The following is a 26586-nucleotide window of genomic DNA, read 5'->3' as shown; positions in this document are numbered from 1 at the left end:
TTAGCTCAGGGAGGAGCTGGAAAGTTCCAGGCATGGAGGGACAGCTGGACCAGACCTTCCTTGACTCCCTCCACCGGATGTTCTTGTCCACTGACAGTGCTCCCACCATTTGGGGGCACCCCCTTTTTAAGGCACTTGTCTAAACTAGACAAGGGAGCTCCCCTGAGCTCCACTCAGCCCAGCAGGAACTTTTGTGAGAATTTTGTTTCTGATATTCCGCCTCGAGGACAGCACTGGGTGTCACGTGAGAGCAGATGTAGCAGTCCAAGCATGTCCACACCCTGTGTGCAGAAATGGCTCTCCAGATCCCAAGGATGTATCTCAGGTCACTGTGGTCCAGTGCTGACAGAGGCACTGTTCTCTGGGTTTGCAGATGAGGAGTCGGGATCAGACTTGCTGTTAACTTGCTAACATCTCACAGCTAGTAAGTGGCAGGCCCAAGATTTGAACCCGAGTCTGTCTCAAACCACAGCCCTGCTCCCTTCCCCTGCTGCACAGTCCCAATCTCCTGAGCGCCACCTTCCTCTAGGGGTGCCACCTTGATCTCAAGCGTCATGTCTCTAGACCAAGAACAGGAAGGGAAAGCGCAACTCAGGAAGGTCCCAGATTTGAGACTGATACAGACTCAGCTATGATAAGTGACAGCCTAGATCACGTCCAAAACACCAAGGGAGCCAGAGGGACTGTTAACTGAGTCCAAGCTTGTACTGCTCGCCACATGCCAGGCCAATAAATCAAGAGACGAGTTGTTGGGGCAAAGAACAGCGACTCTATTCATAAAGCCAGCAGACGGAGAAGGTGGTGGCTCGTGCCCCTAAGAACCATCTTGCCTGAGTTAGAAATTCAGGCTTCTTTTATACTAAAAGGGGAGGGGGTAAAGTCAAACATGTCCTGGTTCCTGTCAGCTTCCAGAGGGTATGTGTTAATTTCTTCCTTCCTGCAGTCATTCACAGGTGGGCCTGGTCAGGATGTTTCCTTTAAGCTAAACAAAGGTATTTTAGCTTAATACTCATTAGTGGGAGGCAGGGTTCCCAGGGACGGGCCATTATGTATAATTTAAGCTTATAGGCAACATCCCTTTAGTGATTAACTTGTAATAGAATACAAAGTTTCTTCCCTATTACAGGACCTCACCAACACTTTCTCCCACCCATGTGTATGATGAACCCTCCATCTTCCGCCTTCTTGCAAATGGACTGGGGTCCCTACCTTCCAGGCTACCTTTCCCACAGCCAGCCAGGTGGCAATGCAGACTAATGGGGCACATCTGCCACTCCTGTCTGTCCCCAACTCACACCAGGTGTTGTGACATGTGTCCTGGGCCTCAGTCCTGAGTTCAAGAGAGGAGGGAAGCCAAGCCACCCTCTTCCAGTAGTGAAACTGAATTGCCAGTCTGGGAAAACTAGCCCCCTACCCATACTGGAAACCTGCTCAGGCCTAATGCCTCTGGATTTGGCATATGCAGCCAGTCACTGCATGGCCCACATGTGGCCCACTAAGGTGGACCTCCAGCCTTTCTGCTGGGGAGGACTCACCCAGCTTCTATAGAACCCATTCTCCTCAGGTAGCATCCTCCCAGCTCTGTCCTGCTCTTGAGTTCCTCTCCAACATCTTCTTTTAGGGAGAACTTTCCTAGGGAGCTTGCTGCAGGGAGTAGCCCTGGCTCCCCACACATCTCTGGGCTCACCTTTGAGGTCTCCCCAGGTCCAGTGTCAGACACCCTATTGTACCAAGACATGCAGAAGACTTGGGGGAAGAAGACATGAATGCTGCTGACCCTAGACTGGGGCAGGCCTGAAGAACAACAGATCTGTTCCAACTTGAAAGGAATTGCGGAAAGGCCGAACAATGGGATTAAGGTCAGAACTGAGTTCCAGAGAGTGGGTTTGTTGCATTAGAATCTAGATTACTGGCATCCTCTGTGCCAGGACCACCTGACTGGGGCATTGTACATCTCCATCTACCTACACCCTACTCTATTTCCACTCTGGGCTGGCCCAACTCTGGAGTGATGTGAAGGCAGGCCACCTAGACTGGCCAACTTGGGTACAGGAGTGTGAACTTCTCTCTGTCCCCCATACTTAGGTCCTTCCAGGCACTGATGCCAATGAGTAAAGCAGTGATACACTACACAATTTATTACGCAGCCCTGCCTCTGTGTACTCTTCACTTGATCAACTGCAGTTTTCCCTATAATGCCATTATTATTGGGGAAGGGAAGATACTCCAGCGTAAACCAGACAGAAGTAAATAACTACAGTTCTGACTGAAACTTTGACATAGGTCTTATACCTGTGAAGGGAGGAAGAAAGGACGATTGGCTAGCAAGAGCGTCAGATGACAGTGCAACTCCAAGAAAATCTCAGCCATCCCAACAGGGAGCTCCAAAGATTCCTGCCTTGATCGGCCATTGGCTGGCCAGGAGAGCATGGCATAAGCTCAAAAGCTACAGCAGATCCCTGAGATACCATAGCTGGAACATGGTGGCTAAGTACACTCTTCATAGCAGGCTCTGTCTTGGAGGGGCTCTCAGCAGCACATCTCCACGGCAACCACACTTTTGGGTCAAAATTCAACTTCCTGGGGAGCTGTATCAGTTAGCTTTTGCTATGTAACAAACCACCCTAAAACACAGTGGCTTTGAAAAAATAAGTATTTCTCAAAAAAAGAAAGCAAGAAAAACAAAGCGTCTTCCCTGGCACTCCAGTGGTTAAGACTCCATGCTTCCACTGTAGGGGACACGGGTTCGATCCCTGGCCGGGAATATTAAGATCCCACATGCTGTGACACAGCCCATCCACCAAAAAGAAAAAGAAAAAGAAAAAGAAAAAATAAGTATTTCTCATGCATTTGAGAGTTGGTTCTGTTGATGCTGATGATCTCAGCTAGATTTGCTTACATGTCCGGTGGCTGTCATCTGATCCAGACTGGCCTCCACTAGAGCAACTAGCTCCAGCTTCCAGGGTCTCTCATCCTCTAGCAGGCTCTGATTCCCATGTCTCTCACCCTCCAGCAGGCTCTATGAATCAGTGGGTCAGCTTTAGACAAACAGCCTTTTTCTTGATTAATCGATTTTTCTGCTTTTCCTAAAGCATTTATAATGAGATATATTAGCTATTGCACAGATTCTGCCTTGGCAGGCTCATAAATAACTGGAGGCAATTTTATTACCTAGAACCATTTAACCAACACATTTACACTGGTCTTAACAACAGCCTGAGTTATTTTATTTGCTATGTGGGCCAGAGGGATAAACATGTTTGGAAACATGTTTTAGTTTGGAAACACCCTCACTAGGGTTAGAAGTTCTTGGTTAAACCAGTAAAATCTGGGTGGTAAGTTATCTCATTGAGCTATTAACAAAATATGAGCAACCGGGGGAAGGAATTCCCCTCTCTGAGCTGTGGATTCTATATGTGAGAACACTAGTGCAGCCCACATCATTCACAGGACTGGTGTGAACAATGAGGTCAGGTTCGATTTACAGTGAGACTTTATTATGAGAAGGCAGAGGGGCTTTACAATGCATCTCCTCAGAGTCCCAGGCCACCACATGGAGACCAAATGAGACAGTTCCTCCCCAACACATCAGAAAAAGCTACACACCATAAACACACTTAGAATATCCCAGCATCAACACTGAGAACTCCCCAACACCATGCATTGGCCATGAATTCTGAATTCCCAGAGTCTACTCCAAAACATAAGTCTAAACTTTGCTTTGCAGTCTCTTATCTTTTCCAAAGAAAAAAACATAAAAAAAAAAATTAATACGATCAGTCCAGCAGAGATTAATCCAATACACAACCAAACAATCCACGAGTCAGTTTTCTTCTCAGATTCTGCAGAGAGAAAGAAGAGGAGAACATTAAGAGGAAACCTACTGGCAGGGGCCAAAGAAGACCACACGACTGCTTCTAGGATCTGTGTGGCTGTGTATCATCTTCCCTGTCAGAGATAGAACCACCAACCTTCTGCCACACGTCTTTGCATCCTCCATCCTATCACTTAACACCTTCACACATCGAACAGCCTGCTTAGCACTTGCCAGAAAAACACCGCAATATCAAACACCACATACAATATACACATACCATGCACACGTCCAAAGCTTCCATACTACTACACTACCCTGTATCACTTGTATACTGCTGTAGACTGAATGTCTATCTCCCCTCAAAATTCTTATGTTGAAATCCTAATGCCCAATACGATGGTATTAGGAGGTGGGGCTTTGGGGAGCTTTAGGTCATGAGGGTGGAGCCCTCATGAGTCAGATTAGTGCCTTATAAAGGAGGCCCTCGAGAGATCCCTCACCCCTTCCACCATGTGAGGACACCATGAGAGGTCTGAAACCTGGAAAAGGGCTCTCAGCCATAGTGGCGCACTAATCTCAGAATTCCAGCCTCCAGCACTGTGAAAAATAAAGTTCTGTTCTTTATAAGTGACCCAGTCTGTGGCAATTTGTTGTATTGGGTTGGCCAAAACGTGCCTTCGATTTTTAAGTAAAAATAAAAGACACATTTTTCATTTTCACCAAGAACTTATTGAACAACGTATTCACCCTTTTGTTCCACTGTCTTCTGTTTTTCAGGCAACTTCATAATTCCACCTTCCCAAAACTTTTAATCTTTTTGAGCAAAGAACTGTTGCAGGTGCCTTTTATAGTCTTCCAGGGAATTGAATTTTTTTTCCATTAAGAGAATTTTGTAAAGACCTAAATAAATGGAAATCCAAAGGTGCAATGTCTGGTGAATACGGCAGATGAATCAGAACTTCCCAGCCAAGCTGTAACAGTTTTTGCCAGGTCATCAAAGAAACACGTGGTGTTACATTATGGATGTAATGGAAGTAATGGATGTAATGGATGTAATGGATGTAATCTTCCTGATGGAAGATTATGTGTTTTCTGTTGACTAATCCTGGATGCTTTTCGTCAAGTACTGCTTTCAGTTGGTCTAATTGGGAGCAGTACTTGTTGGAATTAATCGTTTGGTTTTCCGGAAGGAGCTCATAATAGAGGACTCCCTTCCAATCCCACCATATACACATCACCTTCTTTGGATGAAGACTGGCATTTCGTGTGGCTGGTGGTGGTTCAATTCGCTTGCCTACGATCTCTTCCGTTTCACGTTATTGTACAGTATCCAGTTTTCATCGCCCGTCACAATTTGTTTTAAAAACAGAACATTTTTGTTATGTTTAAGTAGAGAATCGCATGCAGAAATACGGTCAAGAAGGTTTTTTTTGCTTAACTTATGTGCAACCCAAACATCAAAGGGATGAACATAACCAAGCTGGTGCAAATGATTTTCAACGCTTGGTTTGGATATTTTGAGTATGTTGGCTATCTCCTGCGTGGTATAATGTTGATTGTTCTCAATTAATGTCTTGATTTGATCGCTATCAACTTCAACTGGTCTACCTGACCGTGGAGCATCGTCCAGCAAGAAATCTCCAGCACGAAACTTCGCAAACCACTTTCGACACGTTTGATCAGTCACAGCAACCTTCTCCATACACTGCACAAGTCTTTTTTGCATTTCGGTTGTGTTTTTACTTTTCTTGAAATAATAAAGCATAATATGCCAAAAATGTTGCTTTTTTTCTTCCATCTTCAATATTAAAATGGCTACACAAAACTTCACCAATTTTGATGTCTTTTTTTAAATGCACACTGATATGACAGCTGTCACGTACAATCTAACAAAATTGTTTTGAATGACGTTAAAGACAACTAAGTGCTAGTAGAGCCATCTTATGGAAAAAAACGAATGAACCTTTTGGCCAACCCAATAGCAGCCCATACGGACTAAGACATACACATATCACCCAGACAAATGCCTTATAACATACACACAAAGCATATTTCAATTTCATATTCCCCATGCCCCACATGTATCCTAAACACATCCCTGCACACACCACCCACCCACACAATCCCTAGTCCTTACTTCCAGGAACAATTTCTCTCTCCCTTCAGGGCCATCCCAAGCCCCACCTGGCACACCCTGACCACATTTCCCAGGGCCACTGGTTAGCCTCTGCCTTCCTTACCTCCCTCACCTCTAGGCAGATGCATTGGACCAGCAGGACCAGAGCCATGACCCTGGAAGCCAGGTCATCACCACTCTCTACCTATTAGACCATCTGTCCCAGCTTAAGGACCTAATCTGGACTGCTGACTCTGGGGCTGAGCTAAACCAGACCAAGCTTTCTCTCCTTCCCTATTGGCCCCCATATTCCCCTAGACTGTGTGGGAACCAAAGATGATATTATATTCCCCTCAAGAGGAAGAGTTGGGGAAATGTCTAGGGGGCTGCTTACCTATCAGAATCGGGGTGAAGTTGAAACTCTGGCACATGAGTGAGGATACATGCCATACCACACACTGGTAGATGGTCACATTGTCTTCCAGAGAGGGCTTCAGCCTCAAGTCGCTGGTGATATTAAATGTACCATCCTCATTCTTCATGGTGGGGCCAGTGATAATGTCCTCAGAAATCTCCTGGAACTGGGGATCCTTCTGGGTCCACCTTTTCCATGTTATGTTAATATACTCTGGGTAGAATCCACTTGACTTACACAAAATATGTCTGTCTTCATTATCTTTCACCACAGCTCGCTCCAGAAACAAGCTACTGACTGGGTGAGCTGCCAGGGGAGAGAAATCATGCCTTGAGGGTGGGTAGGGACTTGCTTATTATTAGCCCAATGTCAGACCCATGGCAAGCCTTCAGGAAAGGTGAGTCAACTGAATGGTATTCTGCCTAGGCTAAATGATCTGGGTATGCTGGTTCCAGTGCTGGCAGGGTGCCGATATGCTGTGACCACAGCAATTTTATAAAGCAGAGTTTCTTAAGCCCCTCTGTGTCATAGACATGGTTGAGAATCTGAGGAAAGCCTTGGAACAGTGTTGTGGCAGAGACTGCTACTTGCTGCGAATCTCTATTCTTCAAAGACACCTCCAAGTTAAAGCTACTTCTCCCACCTTTCTCTGCAGCTGGGTGTAGGCATGTGAACTAAGGGTCTGGAAGTTTGGATGTATTCAGAAGTAGTGAGAGCAACTTCTAAGAAGTCTCCTGAAATAACAAGGGTATCTTAAAGAAAAGAACAGTGTCTCTCCCCCTCCACTTCTTCCTTCTTGCAGAATGGCTGCAATACCATGTCATGGCTGGAGATGGAGAAGACATTTCCAAGCACAAGGTGGAAATGCAGGTTGAGGATGGCAAAGTGATGACATAAAAGGATCCTGGGTCCTAGATGATCACAGAACTGCCACACATGCCCTGGGTTAGCTACAGTTTTGTGAAAGGAAAATAAACTACCTTCTTAAAAGCACTATTGACTTCTCGCTTCCCTCTGACATGTAAAGACCTAAAGTCATCACTTCTATCCTCATAACAGGAAAAAAAAGCTGAGCTGAACAAACTGTAAATCCACAGCTTTTCTTAGATCCTTCAGAGAATTGAGGTGACAGGGCAAACCACCACCCTGAAAAAAGACAGGCAGATTGAGAGAATCACAGCCGAGATCATAAAACCTTAAGCAGAAGGTACTGGAGTAATAAACTGGTCGACACACTTAAGCAGTAACTCTGACAAATTGCTAAAGTATAAGTGTGGACTAGATTGAGAATCAAAAACTCCTAAAGGCCCAGTCTTAGGGGGGGTCACAACACTTTCATGAGTTTTACCTCCCAGAATCCCACCACGCTCTCACTGTGAAGATCCAAGAAAAATTCCCTCCTATTTTGAGCAATGGGGAGAGGAAAAGTTAACTATTTAAAAATAGACCCAGTGCATTCTCCATAATAAAGGATGCTCTCAAGGGAAAAGACTTTGCCAGAGTCTTGCCTGACCTGGGATAGTGATGATTAGCCAACTCCAGCCCCCTCTAGCCTTCCCGCCTCACCTAGAAACACTTCTGAAGGTGAGACAGCCTAGGGGCTCAGGCAACTCAAAAGAATGAGATTTAACCATACGAGTATAGACTGCTTCTCCTCCACAACACCTTACCACTACATCAACAGAGTTCCAGAATGGTAACAGATTACAACTGAGAGAGCTGTTAAACACAGGCTCTGTTTAAGGTGTTCATAGGGAAATTCAAACAAAACAAGGAAGGGGGAAAACTCTGGCACCTACAGGTACAGCATTAACACTAAACACAGCCTAACGCCTAGCCAAAGCAACATAGACTCTCACACCAAAAGCCTATTCACCTCAGTTCTTACTACCTGATACATAATATCTGGTTTTCAACAAAAAATTACAAGGCATGCTGAAAAGTATGAAAAGACAAAGCAAGCCTCAGAACAAGACTCTCGTATGACACAGATTTTAGAATTATCAGATAGAGAATTCTAAATAATGATTAAAATGTTAAGAGCACTAATGGAAAAAGCAGACAATATGCAAGAACAAATGGATAATGTAAATAGACAGATGGAAACTTTAAGAAAGAATCAAAAGGAAATGCTAGAAATCAAAAACATTATAAAAGAAATGAAGAATGCCTCTGATGGGCTCATCAGTAAACTTCACAGTGCCAAGGAAAGAATTAGCTAGCTTAAAAATGTCAATAGAAACTTCCCAAACTGAAATGCAAAGAGAAAAAAGAATGGGGAAAAAAACCAGAAGGGAACAGAATATCCAAGAACTGTGAGATGACAGCAAAAGGTAACATATGTAATAGGAATACCAGAAGAAGAAAAGAGAAAGGAGCAGAAGAAACATTTTGAAAAATAATGGCTGAGAATTTTCCAAAATTAATGACAGACACCAAAGCACAGATCCAGGAAGCTCAGACAACACCAAGCAGAAAAATACCAAAAAAAGAAAAAAAAAAATTTATACCTAGGTATACCATATTCAAAATGCAAAAAAACAAAGAGAAAATCTTGAAAGAAGCCAGAGGAAAAAAATAACTTACCTATAGAGGAACAATGATAAGGATGACATGGGACTTCTTAAATGCAAGAAAGAAGAGAGTGGAGTGAAATATTTAAAGTATTCGAAGAAAGAAAACCCCACCAATCTAGACTCCTATATCCAGAAGAATTACCCTTCAAAAATGAAGTATACTTTCTCAGACAAAAACTGAGGAAATCTGTCACCAGTGGACCTGCTTTGCTACATGTTAAAAGAAGTTCTTCAGAGAGATGGAGAATGATATAGGTCAGAAACTAGAATCTACAAAAAGAAAGGAAGAGTGTCAGAGAAGGAATAAATGAAGGCAAAATAAAACATTTATTTTTCTTATGCTTAACTGATCTAACAGATCATTGTGTTCATTCAAAATAATAATAGCAACAATGTACTGGGTGGTTATAGCATATGAAAAAGTTAAATGAATGACAGTAATGTTATAAGAGATGGGAGAGAAGAACTGGAAATACTCTGTTATTAAGGACCTGTACTACCCATGGAGCAATACAGTGTTATTTGAAAGCAGACTTAAATTAGTTGTAAATGTACACTGCAAACTCTAGGACAACGATTAAAATAAATTTTAAATAAGTATAATTGATATACAGAGAAAAGAGAGAAAATGGTATCATATAAAATATTCAATTAAAACCAGAGAAGGGGGGCTTCCCTGGTGGTGCAGTGGTTGAGAGTCTGCCTGCTGATGCACGCGACACGGGTTCATGCCCTGGTCCAGGAAGATCCCACATGCCGCGGAGCAGCTAGGCCTGTGAGCCATGGCCGCTGAGCCTGCGCGTCCAGAGCCTGTGCTCTGCAACGGGAGAGGCCACAACAGTAAGAGGCCCGCGTACTGCAAAAGAACAAAAAAAAAACAAAACAGAGAAGGCATAAAAAGAGGCGGAAAGTTAAATTAAAAAAATTTAAAAAACAAAGGGCACCAAATAGAAAACAGATACAAACACAATACATATCAGTCCAACTATATACGCAATCACTTTAAATGAATGGTCTAACTACATCAACTAAAAGACAGAGACTGTCATAGTGGATAAAAAAAAGACTCAAACATGTGCTTTCTACAAGAAACCCACTTTAAATATGAGGACCCAAATAGAGTAAAAGTAAAAGGATTGAGAAAGATATACCATACTAATACTAACCCAAAGAGAACTAACCCAAAGAGAACTAATACTAACCCAAAAAGAACATTATTAATGAATAATCAATTCATCAATTATAACAAATATACCATAAATACAAGACGATACTAATGGGGCAAGTGGGGTGTGGAGGCAAGAGTAATATGGGAACTCGGTACTAACTTTCCAATTTCTCTGTAAATCTAAAACTCTTCTAAAAAATAAAGTGTATCTAATTTTTGGGAAAAAAAACCCTTTTATTTTAGGCTTTCTGTCAGTTGCAGAGGAAATGAATTCTAATATACATCCCCATTACCAAAATTAATATGTACAAAACATTCAAAGTCTTAAGTACAATTATGGAGGGCTCACAGACACTGCCCTTCAGTTACAGGCTGAATTGTATGCCCCCCCCAAATTCATATGTTGAAGTCCTAATCCCTAGTCCTAGTCCCTCAGACTGTGACTATATTTGAAGGTAGGGTTTTCATTGAGGTTGGTAAGTTAAATGAGATCATTAGGTTGAATCCTAATCTAATATGACTGATGTCTGTATAAGAAGAGGAGATTAGGATACACAAATACAGAGGGAAGAGGGGGTGAAGACACAGGGAGAAGACAAGCACCTACAAGCCAAGGAGAGAGGCCTCTGAAGAAACCAACCCTGCTGCCACCTTGATCTCATCTAGACTCCAGAATTGTGAGAAAATAAATTTCTGTTGTTTAAGCCACCCAGTCGGTGGTGTTTTGTTATGGCAGCCCCAAGCTCATCCACAGAGTATCTGACCTATTTATAATAGAAGAAAGTGGAGCTCAAAAACGTGTTTAGGGAAAAGTGTTGTTATAAATCTTGACTGAGCACCTACCTCACAACAGCACTGGCTGAGCATTTTCCTACATGATCTTGTGTAATCCTCAGAACACTATGAGGCAGGTATGACTTATTGCCTCATTTTGCACATGGAAAATTCATTTGCACATGGGAAAATTCACGTGTAAAGATGTTAAATGGCTGACCCAATCACTCAGTTTGGAAGCAACAAAGTTAGATAGAATAGGATTCAGATCCATGGAACCAGAGTGCAATCTCTCTCCTTCCCCAGCTACCTTTCAGAGGTACCTCTTCAGTGAAGACTAACTGTCCACACACCAAGGAAATTATATAATTACTTTGACTATCTTTTACTGCGAACTTAAAATGGGCCAAACACTATTCTAAGCATCCTCCTTGCATTTTTCATAGCCTCTTCCCTACAGTCAATCCTCTTAGAAAAGTATTATTACATTTGTTTAGAGGGAAGGGCATTGAGATTCAGCATGATTAATAACTTGTCCAAAGTTGTCTAGAAGTTCATGGAAGCCCAGGACTCAAACCCATGTCTATGTGACTCCTAGGCCCATGCTCTGCTCCACTTGGCCCATCTACATCTCCACCCCAAGCCCCATCACCATGGGAATCACAGGGCACTGCCCTCAGGCACTCACCTACAACCTCCAGCCAGACTCTCCCCTGTGCCTTCTGAGGAGTGACCACCAACTCACATCGGTACTCTCCTGCTTCCCACAGTTGGACCCCAGGCAGTTGCAGTGAGGCATCCCCCCTCTTCAGCCTCCATGGAGACACGTTGGCTCCAGGTCGGAATGCCACTTTGTGGTCTCCAAAAAATTCAAACACTTTGATCTCTATTTCAGACAACTGAGCCTTCCGAAACCAGGTGATACCCATACTGTTGATGTCCAGGTGTGGGAAACCAGGGATCTTGCAAAAGATAGTCGCATTTTCATTCAGGAAAACCATCTGAGTCCTTCCTGCCATCTCCACTTCCAGAAAACCTGGGGCAATATGAGAACTGTGTTATAGAAGACCCTTGGAAGAAACATAGGCCTGGGGCTCTAAAACACTGCCATATAATTGGAAACAACTTCCCTTTTTGTGGGGGCGGGGGGAGGGGTCTTCAGATACAAAGGCCCTTAGTTTATGGCCCCTCATTAATCCACATAAACTCCTTCAACTTTGTTCTTTTTTTTTTTTTTTCCCAAGATTGTTTTGGCTATGCTGGGTGCCTTGCAATTTCAGAGGAATTTGAGAAACAGTTTATCAATTTCTACAAAGAAGTCAGCTAAGTTTCTAATAGGAATTGAACTGAATCTGTAGATCAATTTGGCAAGTATTGCCATCTTAGCAATGTTGCTTCTAATCCACAAATGTGTTTGGCGGATGTGTTATGGACTGTTTGTGTCCCCACCAAATTCATATGTTGTGGCCTAATCCCCAGTGTGATGGTATTTGGAGGAGGGGCCTTTGGGAGATAATTAGGTCATGAGGGTGAGCCCTCATGAATCAGATTAGTGCTCTTATAAGAGACATGAGAGGGAGTTTCCTGGCGGTCAAGTGGTTTAGACTCTGTGCTTCCACTGCAGGGGACATGGGTTTGGTCCCTGATCGGGGAATTAAGATCCCACATGCCACGCAGTCAAAAAATAAATAAATAAAAATAAAAAATAAGAGACATGAGAAATATGAGACATCTCTCCAAACCTGAGGATATAGTAAAAAGCGTTCACCTACAAGCCGGGAAGGGGTCCCTCATCAGGAACCAAATCAGTCAGCACCTTGATCATGGACTTCCCAGCTTCCAGAACTGTGGGAAATAAACTTGTTGTTGTTGTTGTTTTGGCAGCATGCATGCGGGATCTTAGTTCCCCAATCAGGGATCGAACCCGTGCCCCCTGCAGTGGAAGCGAGGAGTCTCAACCACTGGACCACCAGGGAAGTCCCAGAGTAAATTTCTTATTTCACGCCTCTCCGTTCCAGCAACTGGCATGATGCAAGAGAGGCAGAGGTTTACAGAACATCAGAGCGTGTGCTCACAGACTCCTACAGGTGCCGACTCTGCACATAGTAGGCGTCAGTATACAACTGTTGAATCAGTAAATGAATCCGCATTTCACAATACAGAGTTCAGGGTTGGTTGGGGCTTTTTAAGATATTTAGCCCCAGCCGGACTCGGACCTCACTGCGTAGTGAAAGCCACCCCTCCTCCCTCCCTGCCTCCTTCCTTCTCTCCCTCCTGCCCTACCTGCGGTGAGCAGCGTGAGCCTCAGGATCAGCACCAGAACCGGGAACACAGCACGGAGCCCCACCCCGTTGGGCCGCCCGCCCTCTGCGCCGTGGCCACAGCCTCCCGGAACTTGCATCCTCAAACTTTCTCTTAGTTGCTTTCTTCCTCTTAGGAGTGGGCAGGTCCTAAGGAGTGGGTGACGGGACATCTCTTGCGCGGTGAGTGGAACTTTACGCGGAATTAGTTAATGGCGCATTTGCACCTTCTGCAACTCTGCGAGAAGTCGTTTTGGTTGCTCCGTTCACAGAGACGGAAAGTTACTGACAGCGCCTTTCTCAGTCACACTTCCACCGGCTGCGCGCGCGCGCCGGGAGTGGGAGCGGCTAGCAGTGGGCAGGAAGTTCCTGCCTCCGAGCGCGCCGGCCGGCATGGGCACAGGGTTCGCGTCAGCCTCTACGTTCGCTTCATAAGCTGAGGCCAGGATCCGATCGCCTGGGCGCTGCTCTAAGGAAGATCCACTATGCAGGAGCGCATTGGGGGCAATTGTTCTTACCATCAGCATGATAAACTAACATTACTTTTTTTTTTTACGGTTCTGAAAAGTCCTTCTTTATTTTGATACTGAGAAATGGATTATTTCCTAACATATCAGTAAACAGAGGCTGTCACAGTCACGGGGGATTGTAGCCACCACCAGAAGGTAAGCTGGTGAGCCTTGAGGCAACTCAGGAAGGAAAGAATACCTGCCATCTAGCAGCCATCAGACCGCAGCCACTCCCTACAAAAACACAGGACACTGGCCCCAGATAGTTGAGGTACATATCAAAGGAATGATTTCAGTGAGCCCAGACTCTTGCATCTTCCCATACGTAGAAATGGGCTTAATTCCTTAACTTGGGGTATCTGGTTTTCTTTAATTACAATAATCTTTTGATGTTCCCGACTACCTGCCCTTTGTTGCAAAACCCGCCCCCTCGCCTCCTTGGACCAGTTTTCTCAGGGTTACTTGAGATGCTGCCTCCTGGGCTTGAAGTCCTAAAAATTCCCGCCGAATAAAACATAACTCAGAGAGTGGCATTGACTCACATATACTACCAAATGTAAAATAGATAGCTAGTAGGAAGCAGCCGCATAGCACAGGGAGATCAGCTGGGTGCTCTCTGACCACCTAGAAGGGTGGGATAGGGAGGGTGGGAGGGAGACGCAAGAGGGAGGAGATATGGGGATATATGTATATCTGATTCACTTTGTGATACAGAAGAAACTAACACACCATTGTAAAGCAATTATACTCCAATAAAGATGTTAAAAAAAACCCATAACTTTTAGGATGCGCGTATTTTTTCAGCCGACGTACAAAAAATAAACCCTTCAACCTGTAAAGAATGTCACGTGTTTTCATATTGTTGTAAAGCAAACTTATAGAATAGGAACATCTGCTACCAGCTCCAACTTACATTTCTTTAAAAAAAAATCTTATATTACTGAAACCTAAAGCTACATTTATATTTCCAGGATGCTTCAGTCAAATGTCTGAAAACAGCCCATTTCCCCTTACTAACCAAAACGTGGCTTGTGACCTCTTAAGCAAAACAAAATGCTCAGTGATCAAGTTTTACGATCTCCAGACCACCTTTAAAATCAATTAAACTGCCAAGTTCAGAACACAAGTGGCATTTGCTGTTGTTATAAACGCACATATCTCTTTCTCCAGCATCTTGCATTCCAGTAGTCTCATTGATCCTATTTAATTATTTTTCTCACATCTTTAAAAAGAGTGTAACCTACAGAAACTCACAGGCAGAACTGGACTCAAATGCCAGCTACACCAGCTGCTCTTTGCAGGACAAAAGGCAAGTTACCTCACCCCCTCTACCCCCGACAGCCTCGATTTCCACTTCTCTAAAATTCAGGTCGTAAAATCTTCCCTGCAGGACTGTTGTAAGAATTACAGTATCCTGTGGGCTGTGGATCAAATCCCAATAAAGAGTAGTCTTATTGGCACAGTGAATTTTGAGTTAGTGGTACTGTCAGTAACTAAACAAATATTTACATTCTCCCTTATCTGCAGAACAAGCTCACTGTGGCCATATGACCAAGTTCTGACCCAATTAATATAAATGGAAGTGTTTTGTGTGCTTTCTGGGAAATGTCTTTAAAGGGAGGGATATGCTCTTTACCCTTTCCTCCATCTGCTGGCAGGAATGCAGATGTAATAGCTAGAGCATCAGCAAACATCTTGGACCATAGTGTAAAAGTCACACATTGGAGACAATAGGACAGCAAAATAGAGGGGTGCTGGGTCCCTGATGATTTGGGAAACTTCCCTACCAGCCCTAGAATGACACCTCTGAGCTTGCAGAACATAAGAAACAAAGTCAATAAGCCATTCTTATTTGAGGTGTTCTTATTTCAGCAAAACTTAATCCTAATCACTACAAATGGTAAAAGAAATGGAGCTTCAAAAAAAAAAAAAAAAAAAGAAATGGAGCTACTTTTGCTTGGAGTAGACTGGGCTTTAAGACTTATTATCAGTTTTTAAATCTCTGAAAAGCTAACACATAACTATATGCATAGACATGTTGCATGTTTTTGAAGGCAGAAGGAAGGTTCCTATGTAGAATTTATGGAGAGGCAGATTTGAACTCAGCATAAGTGTCTCTAATAAAGGAATGGCTTTTTTTTTTTTTTTTTTTTTTTTTGCCGTACGCGGGCCTCTTACTGCTGTGGCCTCTCCCGTTGCGGAGCACAGGCTCCGAACGCGCAGGCTCAGCGGCCATGGCTCACGGGCCCAGCCGCTCCGCAGCATGTGGGATCTTCCCGGACCGGGGCACGAACCCGTGTCCCCTGCATCGGCAGGCAGACTCTCAACCACTGCGCCACCAGGGAAGCCCAGGAATGGCCATTTTAAGTCATCCCACAGGCAACCATTCACTGAACTCTGCCAGGTACGGTCTGAATATAATGGATTCAGGTGAATAAAGCACAGTCCTTAGCTTCACAAAGCTCATCTAGACCAGTGCTGCTCAAAGTAGCTGTGACAAAGGACCTTTTTAAAGAAAATATCCAACCCTTTGGGGACTGATATTTTATAAAATACAACAAAAATGAATTCTTAGAAAAAGGAAATCAAGACATAAAAATATAAGCTCCCATTTTTATTATAAAACAGACATAAAATTATTTTCAAAGGCATAACTAATTTCAGTTTCTATGTTGACCCCTCATTGTTGGGTGACACTGGTGTATAGACCAGCACCAGTCACAGAACATACTTTGAGAAACACTGATCTAGACAAATGCAAGTTGAGGGCCATTCAATAACTGGCCTGTACTTTTCAAAAATATCAATGTCATGAAAGACAAAGAAAGGCTGAAGAGCTATTTCAGCTTAAGGGAAATAAAAGAGACACGACAAGTAAATGCAAAGCTTGATTCTGGATTAAATCCTAGATGACAAAAAAAAGAAATTACTATGAAGGACAGTATTCAGACAACTGGTGAAATCTGAATATGGACCAGATGTTATAATAGATCAATAGTATTAGAATGTCAACTGAAAAAAAACATATAACCTAAGAGTTGAGAATTATGTGGTTTTTTTTTTTTTTTTTGCGGTACGCAGGCCTCTCACTGCTGTGGCCTCTCCCGTCGCGGAGCACAGGCTCCGGATGCGCAGGCCCAGCTGCCATGGCCCACGGGTCCAGCCGCTCCGCGGCACGTGGGATCCTCCCGGACCGGGGCACGAACCCCTGTCCCCTGCATCGGCAGGCGGACTCTCAACCACTGCGCCACCAGGGAAGCCTGAGAATTGTGTTTTATTCAGGGGACTTACTGAGGACTGAAGACCGGGAGACAGCCTCTCAGATAGCTCCAAGGGGCTGTTCCAAAGAGGTAAGGGAGGAACCAGGATATACTGTATAGGAGTTTTTGTGAAAAAAACAGAAACAACAAAAACAGGTCGTCAGAACATTAAAAGATTACCGTTAATTAAAGAAAACCAGACATCTCAGGTTAATGAATTTAGCACTTTTCTATGTAAGGGAAGATGCAAGAATCTGGGCTCACTGAAATCATGCCTTTGATATGCACTTCAACTCTCTAAGGACTAGTATCCTGTTTATCTCCATCCTGAGCTCTCCTCAGGGTGCACTCTTGTGGGCAGCTATGGTGGCTGATGGCTTGAGGGTAGCAACATCCTTTCTTTATTGAAATGGCAGACCACATCCTTTGCCCATAGTAACAATGTTAAATTTCCTGAATTTGATAAGAGGATAATTTTTATAAGACGGTTATTATAAAAGAATGTCCTTGTTCTTAGGAGATGCTCACTCACATATTTACAGTAAGGGATCACAATGTCTGAAACTTCAGTAAAAAAAAAAACTTTTTTACTGAAATGCTTCAGTAAAAAAACTGAATTATACAGACAGAAAGCTTGAAGGCAAATGTGGCAAGCTGCTAAGAACTGATATATCTAGGGGAAGGGCATACTAGAATTACCTGTACAATTGTTGCAACCTTTTTGGATAGGCCTGATAATTTTTTGTCAGAGTTAGCAAACACACACATGTACACACAACTAAATGCAATGTGAGATCCTGGATTTGTTCTTAGCCTAGAAAAAGTGTATTAGTGGGATAATTGGCAAAATTTGCAGATTAGTTAGTAAAATTGTATTAATGTTGATTTCCTGATTTTAATAACTTTGTAAGATGTTATCACTTGGGGAAGCTAGATGAAGGGCTTATGGGAATTCTTTGTACTATTTTTGCATACTTTTTGCAAATCTGAAATGCTTTCAAATGGAAAAGTTAGGAAATTTTAGTTAGTAAAAGCTCACAGTCTAGAACTTTTAGAGTTTTTTCTCCAGACACTAGGAGGAAAAAAAAATCATATAGTTGGAGAATGACAGAGCCAGGGTCCTAACACCCAGCCCCCAGTACTTTCCACTATCCCATTATCATGGATTCTTTGTCACTGTGATATCTTGCTATTAAAAGGTTCTTGAATTTAAGTGGAAATGTTTCCTACACATTACAAACACTGGTGTGTGTGCGTGCATGTAACTGAAGTGACATTTAAATGCTTACAGAGCCTTCATAACATCAGTCAGGTTTCCTCCCCAGCGTAGATTCTCTAATGTTGATTGGTTTTCCACATGATCTACCAGCAGTTCCCAAACTTGTCTGCACATTAGAATCACCCGAAGATCTTTTAAAAATTTCATAGCCCAGACTGCACTCCAGAAGAATGAAATCACAATCTCTGGAGGTGGGACACAGGAATCAGTATTTTTTGAAGCTCTTAGGTGATTCCAATATTGGAGACAAGCCTGGTAACTACTGTGATTTCCACTTCAGTCCTATCACTGGAAGCAGGGCTGGATAAAAGTCTACTAGGAAATGCTGGAGAAGAGGTCCCTTCCAGGTAAATGATCTCTAAGACCCTGAGGCTCTATGACTCTGCAATGTTAGTGTTTCTTGTTTGTTTGTTTGTTTTTAGAAATGATAAATCACTTCATTTGAATTTAACATCTTAAATTATATTATAAGAGTATGGCATTATTTAGGCAGAGTTACATTTTCTAATGTTTCTATGAATATATGAAGCACTTTGAATAGTGGAAATATATTTCCCTGTATAAAAGTTGCCTCATTATGTTTATTCTCAAGTATTTTTGTTAGCGAACTTATTTCACCTCCAAAGTAAACACACCATAGATAATTTAGTTATGGCTATTGTGCTGTTTGGCATTTTCTTAAACTGAGGTAAAAGAAAAAGGCTCAGCCATGTTACATTTACATACATGCATATAAGCATTTATCATGATAGCCGGAAACACACGCACAAAAGAAATGTTTTTGCTCAATATCTAGTGTAGAAAATAAATATGCTAGTGATACTATTAAAATAACAATGTAGGATATGTACAAATTACAAATTTTAATATTCTAGCCAAAATGTGCAACATGAGTGTTTTTCAAACAATTCATTCTTTCAACATTGTCAAATTTGTCTTTTTCCCCAGAAAATCACAACAAATATTACATATTTTTCTGATTTTACATTTAATATAATTAAATATAAACCTATACAAATGATGACTAGAATAATATTTTCCAATAAATACTGCACTGGAAGAATTCTTACAACATATAGTCAAAAGACAAATTCAAATATAACAAAGTTGAGCTTCCCTGGTGGCCCAGTGGTTAAGAATCTGTCTGCCAATGCAGGGGACATGGGTTCGAGCCCTGGTCCAGGAAGATCCCACATGCCGCAGAGCAACTAAGCCCATGCACCACAACTACTGAGCCTGTGCTCTAGAGCCCATGAGCCACAACTACTGAGCCTGCGAGCCACAACTACTGAGCCCACATGCCACAACTACGGAATCCTGCATGTCTAGAGCCTGTGCTCCGCAACAAGAGAAGCCACTGCAACATGCACTGCAATGAAGAGTAGCCCCCGCTCACCACAACTAGAGAAAGCCCGCGTGCAGCAACAAAGACCCAACGCAGCCAAAAGTAAAAATAAAAATAAAATAAATTTATTTAAAAAAATAGGGCTTCCCTGGTGGCGCAGTGGTTGAGAGTCCGCCTGCCGATGCAGGGGACACGGGTTCGTGCCCCGGTCCGGGAAGATCCCACATGCCGTGGAGCGGCTGGGCCCGTGAGCCATGGCCGCTGATCCTGCGCATCCGGAGCCTGTGCTCTGCAGCGGGAGAGGCCACAACAGTGAGAGGCCCGCGTACCGCAAAAAAAAAATAAATAAAAAAAATAACAAAGTCGTATAAACTCTCTGTCTTCCTAATTATCAAATTGAAATCCAATTATTTATTTGTAGTTTTAAAAATAGTCCAAAGTATCTAAATAAGCCAAAAAGAATTAAACTGAGGATACTTAAAACTAATAAAATTTCTTTCCAAAGTTTAAAATCAACAGAACATGTCTGGCCACATATTTATAAACGCTTACTTTTTTAACTCATTTAAATTGAAAACTTTTCAAAATCCCCCAGAATTAGTAATAACAAATAAAAGATATTTAAAATTCTGACCTTAGGGCTTCCCTGGTGGCGCAGTGGTTAAGAGTCCACCTGCCAATGCAGGGGATGCGGGTTCGAGCCCTGGTCTAGGAGGATCCCACATGCCGCAGAGCAACTAAGCCCATGAGCCACAGCTACTGAGCCTGCGCTCTAGAGCCCATGAGCCACAACTACTGAGCCCGTGTGCCACAACTTCTGAAGCCTGTGCACCTGGAGCCCATGCTCCGCAACAAGAGAAGCCACTGCAATGAGAAGCCGGTGCACTGCAACGAAGAGTAGCCCCAGTTCACCGCAACTAGAGAAAACCCACACGCAGCAACGAAGACCCAACGTAGCCAAAAATTAATTAATTGATTAATTAAAAAATTCTGACAAAATAGGATATATAAACCATCATTATTAAATGGTTTTTAAAACATAATAAATATGGATTAAATATGGATTATGCAACACAGGTTTCCTTCATGAGAAAGAAAAGCAATAATGAAAAAATGTTTTTTATGTTTTAATTTCAGAAGACAATTTTTTTCAAAAAACACAGGATAAATAATGGTCTTCCCTTCAGACCTGTTTTAAGCACAAGCTTACATATAAACACATACTCCTTCCACAAATATGATCTTTCAATTAGAGGCTACATAAATTGGTACACAGACGGATACTTTGAAAGTTGCAAGGGCTTAGAACTTTCATTTGCTAATAGATCCTGCACTAACTGCTTCAGAGAAAGAAACACCTTCAGCAGGATGGGGGCTCCTTCCTCCCCCTTGGCTACAGTACTTCAGCCTCCAGGGCCCTTCCATTCTTAGGTCCTTAAACTAGATAGAGAGGGGCAGACCAAACTACCTGGAAGTCACCAGAAACATTCCAAATGAATGAAACAGTCACTCTGAACATTAACTGGCTTCAAACTGTTGTCCTTAAAATAAAAGATTTAGCCTCTATTTTATCTTTTATATAAACCTTTTGGAAATTAATCCTGTTTTAATAAAATCACCTCTAAATCTTAATTAGTAACAGACTTCCTTAGAGAAAAGATTATTATTTGGGATTGTGAGGGAAGAGGAGAATTCATTTGAAAGTCTGGATAATAAGCCCCATGAAGCTGGTGGCTATGATACCTTAAGACCTCTAACAATGGTGCTACAACATTCTACATCCCTCGAAACTCTCCAATGATTAAGGAGGTGCATTAGAAATACAATAGTGGAAAAGTCAATACAACAGTAGAAAAATGGGAGAGTACTTAGAGAGGAACTTAACTAAAACTCAGATCATCCAGGCAAAAGTGATGATAAAACAATAAAATATGCTACTTCTCTTCTAATCAGAGATTGCCAAATTCATGTCCTGGTGTTTCTGTTCCAAAAAATACTTATTTTCCTTTATTAACAACTGTTAGATGGAGAATGTCTGTTGGGATGCACAAAGTATTTTTAAATACTATTATTATTTAAGGAGGGTATAAAAAAGCTAAAGAATTGGACAACGGACATTCACCACAATCTGGACGCTTTTGCTCTGTAAGCTGTTTCACTCTGTTAAAGGGAAGGAGTCAGGAAATCTCTACTCATGAGTCAGAAACTTTTTTCAGGGTTAGAAGCACTCTCCACCGTGCTCAGAAACCACTCTAGCAAGGACTGCCTTCTTGCCTAACAAGCTCTAGAAAACCTGACTTTTCTGCAGACATAGTTTTCTTTTCCCCAAGATCAACCTTGACCCTCAATGAAACATACTAGAAATATCAGAGAGTGAAAACACATACACATCAAAGGAAACAAGAAATGAATACAGGATTAGAACTGAGATTTGGTCAGGAAAAAGTTAAAATACAAATTCTAATACACATTACTCAATGCTATAGAACAAGAAGGAATCACTACACAAAGATATAGGAGTTTTAAATTGTTGCGTTTGAGGAAAATGCTTCAATACTACCATAAAAATGTTTAAAACATTAAGGGGCATGGCAAATACGTCTCAAAAAAGAAATAATCTATAATACATCACTACTCTAATAAGGACATATTTATGAAGTAGCAACACCAAGAAAAGAAAGGATAAAGTTCAAAAGTAAAGCAAACTCAAATCACTTTGACAAGTGAAGAGTAATAGTGGACAGCAAAATAGGTAAAGTCACATGGTACAAAACGAATATAGAATGGCATAAGCCGTACATGTGTTACTTACTCCATACACAGGGAATCTAAAGTGAGGGTGAGGATTTAATTAAATGACACATATTTTCATATCACTAAAAAGGAGATGTTAAATGGACTAAAATTAAAAAATAACATTTTAATACAATGATTCATGGGAGATGGCAAAGAGAGCTAGTAGATGGAATTTTAGTTTTTCCTCCCTTATTTTTAAAACACTCAGACAAGTTATAACTTTAAAATCATTATTCATTAAAAAATTTCATGGAGTAGCAAAATTATAAGAATTGTAAAATGAAATTTTTTTTTTTTTTTTTGCGGTACGCGGGCCTGTCACTGTTATGGCCTCTCCCGTTGCAGAGCACAGGCTCCGGACGCGCAGGCCCAGCGGCCACGGCCCACGGGCCCAGCCGCTCCGCGGCATGTGGGATCCTCCCGGACCGGGGCACGAACCTGTGTCCCCTGCATCAGCAGGCGGACTCTCAACTACTGCGCCACTAGGTAAGCCCTAAAATGAAATATTTTAACACTTTAACTGCAAGATATATATTCATAATCCTGGACAGTCTTAGGAAACATACTTATTACTAAGGATAAAACAAAAGGAGAAAAAAAAAAAGGAGCAGGAATTCCCTGGCAGTCCAGTGGTTAGGACTCGGTGCTTTCACTGCCATGGGCCTGGATTTGATCCCTGGTGGGGGAACTAGGATCCCACAAGCTGTGTGGCATGGCCAAAAAAAACAGGTAAGAAAATTTGCACAGCAAAATTCATATCTATTGCTTACAATATGTTGTAAACAAATTATAATCAAAACTAGTTAAAAAATTGTTAAAAAACAAAACAAAACAACTTGTTAACAGGCAGGCAGAGCTTGGAAGGCAACTGGAAGGGTGAGCCTATAAGTAAAAATACACTGTCAAGGGCCGACTGACAACCAAGATGGTACATGGCATTATCATTAAGAACATGACTAATATCAATTAAAATATAAACTTAATTTGTGAAAACTGTAGATATCTGTAAACGTGAAATGTAAATTTTTTTCTACATAACTCTATAGGCAATATTTGGAAAAATCCCTGAATTTCTGAAATTAAATAAAAGGTTTTATTGGTTTTGTTTTGCTTTGCTTTTATCTCAATAAACAGTTTGGTAGTGCTGGTAACCATAAATCCAAATTTTTCAATTTGGTGTCTTCACCACTTGCTGCTGCTGCTTGTTCTGGCTCAGTTCTTGAATTTTTTTAAGCAAGGTTACTAATGCATAACTAACTACTCAGCCATAAAAAAGAACAAAATAATGCCATATGCAGCAACATGGATGCACCTAGAGATTGTCATACTAAGCGAAGTAAGTCAGAGAGAGAAAGGCAAATATATGATTATCACTTATATGTGGGATCTAAAAAAAGGGTACAAATGAACTTATCTACAAAACAGAAATATTTACCGATATAGAAAACAAACTATGGTTATTGGGGGTAAATGGGGGGAGGGATAAATTGGGAGATTGGGATTGACATATACACACCACTATATATAAAATAGATAACTAATAAGGACCTACTGTATAGCACAGGGAACTCCACTCGGTACTCTGTAATGGCCTATATGGGAAAAGAATCTAAAAAAGAGTGGATATATGTATATGTATATAACTGATTCACTTTGCTGTACACCTGAAACTAACACAACACTGTAAGTCAACTATACTCCAATAAAATTTTTTTTTAATGAAATAATTAAATAAATAAATTATAGCACTATTGAAGTAGGAAATAGATGGGCCCCTGGGCTGGACAGCTGGTGTTTTATCAAATGGAGCAAAACTGAAGCTTTGTCCTCAGCCAGACAAGAATGATGCCCTTCTCCCTTCCTCCATTGATATGGAGGGAATGAACTAGCAGTGGGGAACTTGTTGCAGCAAAAATAGAAATGAGGGAATTCCCTGGTGGTTAAAGATCTGCCTGCCAATGCGGGGGACACGGATTTAAGCCCTGGTCTGGGAAGATCCCACATGCCGCAGAGCAACTAAGCCCGTGCACCACAACTACTGAGTCTGCACTCTAGAGCCCGCGAGCCACAACTACTGAGACCGTGTGCCATAACTACTGAAGCCCACGTGCCTAGAGCCTGTGCTCTGCAAAAAGAGAAGCCACTGCAATGACAAGCCCGCACACTGCAACGAAGAGTAGCCCCCACTCACCGCAATCAGAGAAAGCCTGCATGCAGCAACAGAGACCCAACGCAGCCAAGATAAATAAATAAATTTACAAAACAAAATAGAAATGAGACTTTTCTTTTCTGATAAACAAGGAAAATAAGGAAACAATGAACAGGCTGGGGAAACAACATAAACAGGCCTGAAAGAGTTAAGCAATCTTGGTTATTCTTTAGCAGTTACTACTAACAAACACTTGTAGCTAGACCTGTCCTTCACAAAGCTGATTACTCTTGATTCCATATGAATTACCCTTTGCACCTAGCATTTCTTCTCCCCCACACTCCCTTGTAGCACTCTTCATTTCAAAAAGAACATCATGGGCTGATAACTTCAGGGCCATCAGGGCCATCAGACCCGGTTGCTGAGCTGCCTGATGCCAGCTTTGGCCATGAATTTGCAGAAGAAAAGAAATGCAAGACCGTAATTACTTTGAGCCTTATCACCTACCCCAGACTTCAAGCCCCAGGCTATATAACCTTTCCTTATTCCCCAGGGAAGGGGGGGGGGGGCACAGTTCTGGAGGCACTAGCCTGCTGTGTTTTTCCCTTTGTCAGGCAAAGATTAAGGCCCTTTTTCTTGTTTCTCCAAAACTCTGTCTCCGTATTTCTTTCTGGCATTGGTGCACAGACAGCCAAGATTTTTGGCATCACTATTTATAATAGCCAAGCAACCTAGGTGTCCATTAACAGATGAAAGGATAAAGACGATGTGGTATACACACACACACACACACACACACACACACACACACTACAATAGAATATTACTCAGTCATAAAAAAAGAATGAAATATTGCCATTTGCAGCAACATGGATGGACCTAGAGATTATCATTCTAAGTGAAACAAGTCAGAGAAAATATTATATGATATCACTTATATGTGAAATCTAAAAAATAATACAAATAAATTTATTCACGAAACAGAAACAGACTCACAGACATAGAAAACAAACGTGGTTATCAAAGGGAAAAGGGGGATAGAGGGATAAACTAGGAATATGGGATTAAAAGATACAACACTATGTACAAAATAGATAAACAGCAAGGATTTACTGTATAGCACAGGGAACTATATTCAATATCTTATAATCTATAATGAAAAAGAATCTGAAAAGTATATATACACATATAAATATATATGAATCACTTTACTGTACACTAACATAATATTGTTAATTAACTATAGTTCAATATGAAATTTTAAAAACTGAAAAAAGTCACCTATTAGATCTAAATTGTTGGATTTTAATTAATTAATTGATTAATTATCTAATTAAAACATGGGTAGGGAAAGACTGAAATCCTGCTAATGATATTGTGTTAAAAAAAACAAAAAGCAAGGAAAAGATCCAATTTCCTTCAAATCTCATACCTTGAAAACAAGCTGTAATTAGAGTCTTCCATTGTATCACCTATAGGAACTCTGCATTTTACCTAATACACCTTAGTTTCTCAATTCCAACAAAAAACAAATGAATTATTCAAGTATCAAGTTGAGACACCAGTGGTTAAGGGTAAAGATGATCTTCTCTAGCAGCTTTTTCAGGCGACAAAAATCTTGCATGAAAATGATGAAGGTCATCATCTAACTCTGCCTCTTTATCAATTTCTTCTCGATTTATTGCACAGCTATAAAACAAAAATTAAACTTTAGGCACTAACCAGAACTAGACTTGTCAATATTTCTCCCTAAAGGAAATACATTTCTTACCCCCTCTTTTATTAGCTAGACTTAAAAGTCGCATTATCACAAATATTAAAATTTCCTTTATATTTTTCCTCATGGGAAAAACAGATTTGCATTTAGGCTTATGGTAATACAAATCTGTTCAATTAGCATGAAAAAAATGCCATTGTAAACAAATCTTGGTTAAAAAAAAAAAAAGTAGAGCCATATCTCAAAGGATTTTTTACCACTGCTTCTAAATTGCAGTTTCCTTTAGTGAGCATCAAATATTCTAGAGGACCACTGTCTTTTAAAATATAACTTTAATTATATATATCTAAGTATACTATAAAATG

At 41.4% G+C, this 26586-nt stretch overlaps 2 protein-coding genes across 4 annotated transcripts in view; both read right to left on the bottom strand.

The window, feature by feature from the left end:
- Positions 1-727: 727 nt before the first annotated feature.
- NCR3LG1 (natural killer cell cytotoxicity receptor 3 ligand 1) lies at positions 728-13561 on the bottom strand. The gene is given in 6 exon segments (XM_033862592.2): positions 728-982; positions 2900-3019; positions 3607-3842; positions 6328-6654; positions 11555-11902; positions 13150-13561. Coding segments are annotated over 6 exon segments (1188 nt in total). The 5' UTR covers positions 13268-13561; the 3' UTR covers positions 728-943.
- A 2713-nt stretch (positions 13562-16274) lies between these two features.
- The window catches only part of NUCB2 (nucleobindin 2), a 59047-nt gene continuing 48735 nt past the window's right edge, over positions 16275-26586 (bottom strand). For 2 of the 3 annotated variants that reach the window (XR_012333475.1, XR_012333476.1), the window contains one exon: positions 16275-26193. The gene's annotated coding sequence lies outside the window, so the exon portion shown is untranslated. The remainder of the gene's footprint in view (positions 26194-26586) is intronic. The other variant, XR_012333477.1, reaches the window with a different exon arrangement.

This window comes from Tursiops truncatus, chromosome 8 (genome assembly GCF_011762595.2).
Source record: "Tursiops truncatus isolate mTurTru1 chromosome 8, mTurTru1.mat.Y, whole genome shotgun sequence".
Classification (NCBI taxonomy): Eukaryota; Metazoa; Chordata; class Mammalia; order Artiodactyla; family Delphinidae; genus Tursiops; species Tursiops truncatus.
The sequence above is the reverse complement of the archived record's forward strand: the minus strand, read 5'-3'. Positions and strand labels throughout refer to the sequence as shown.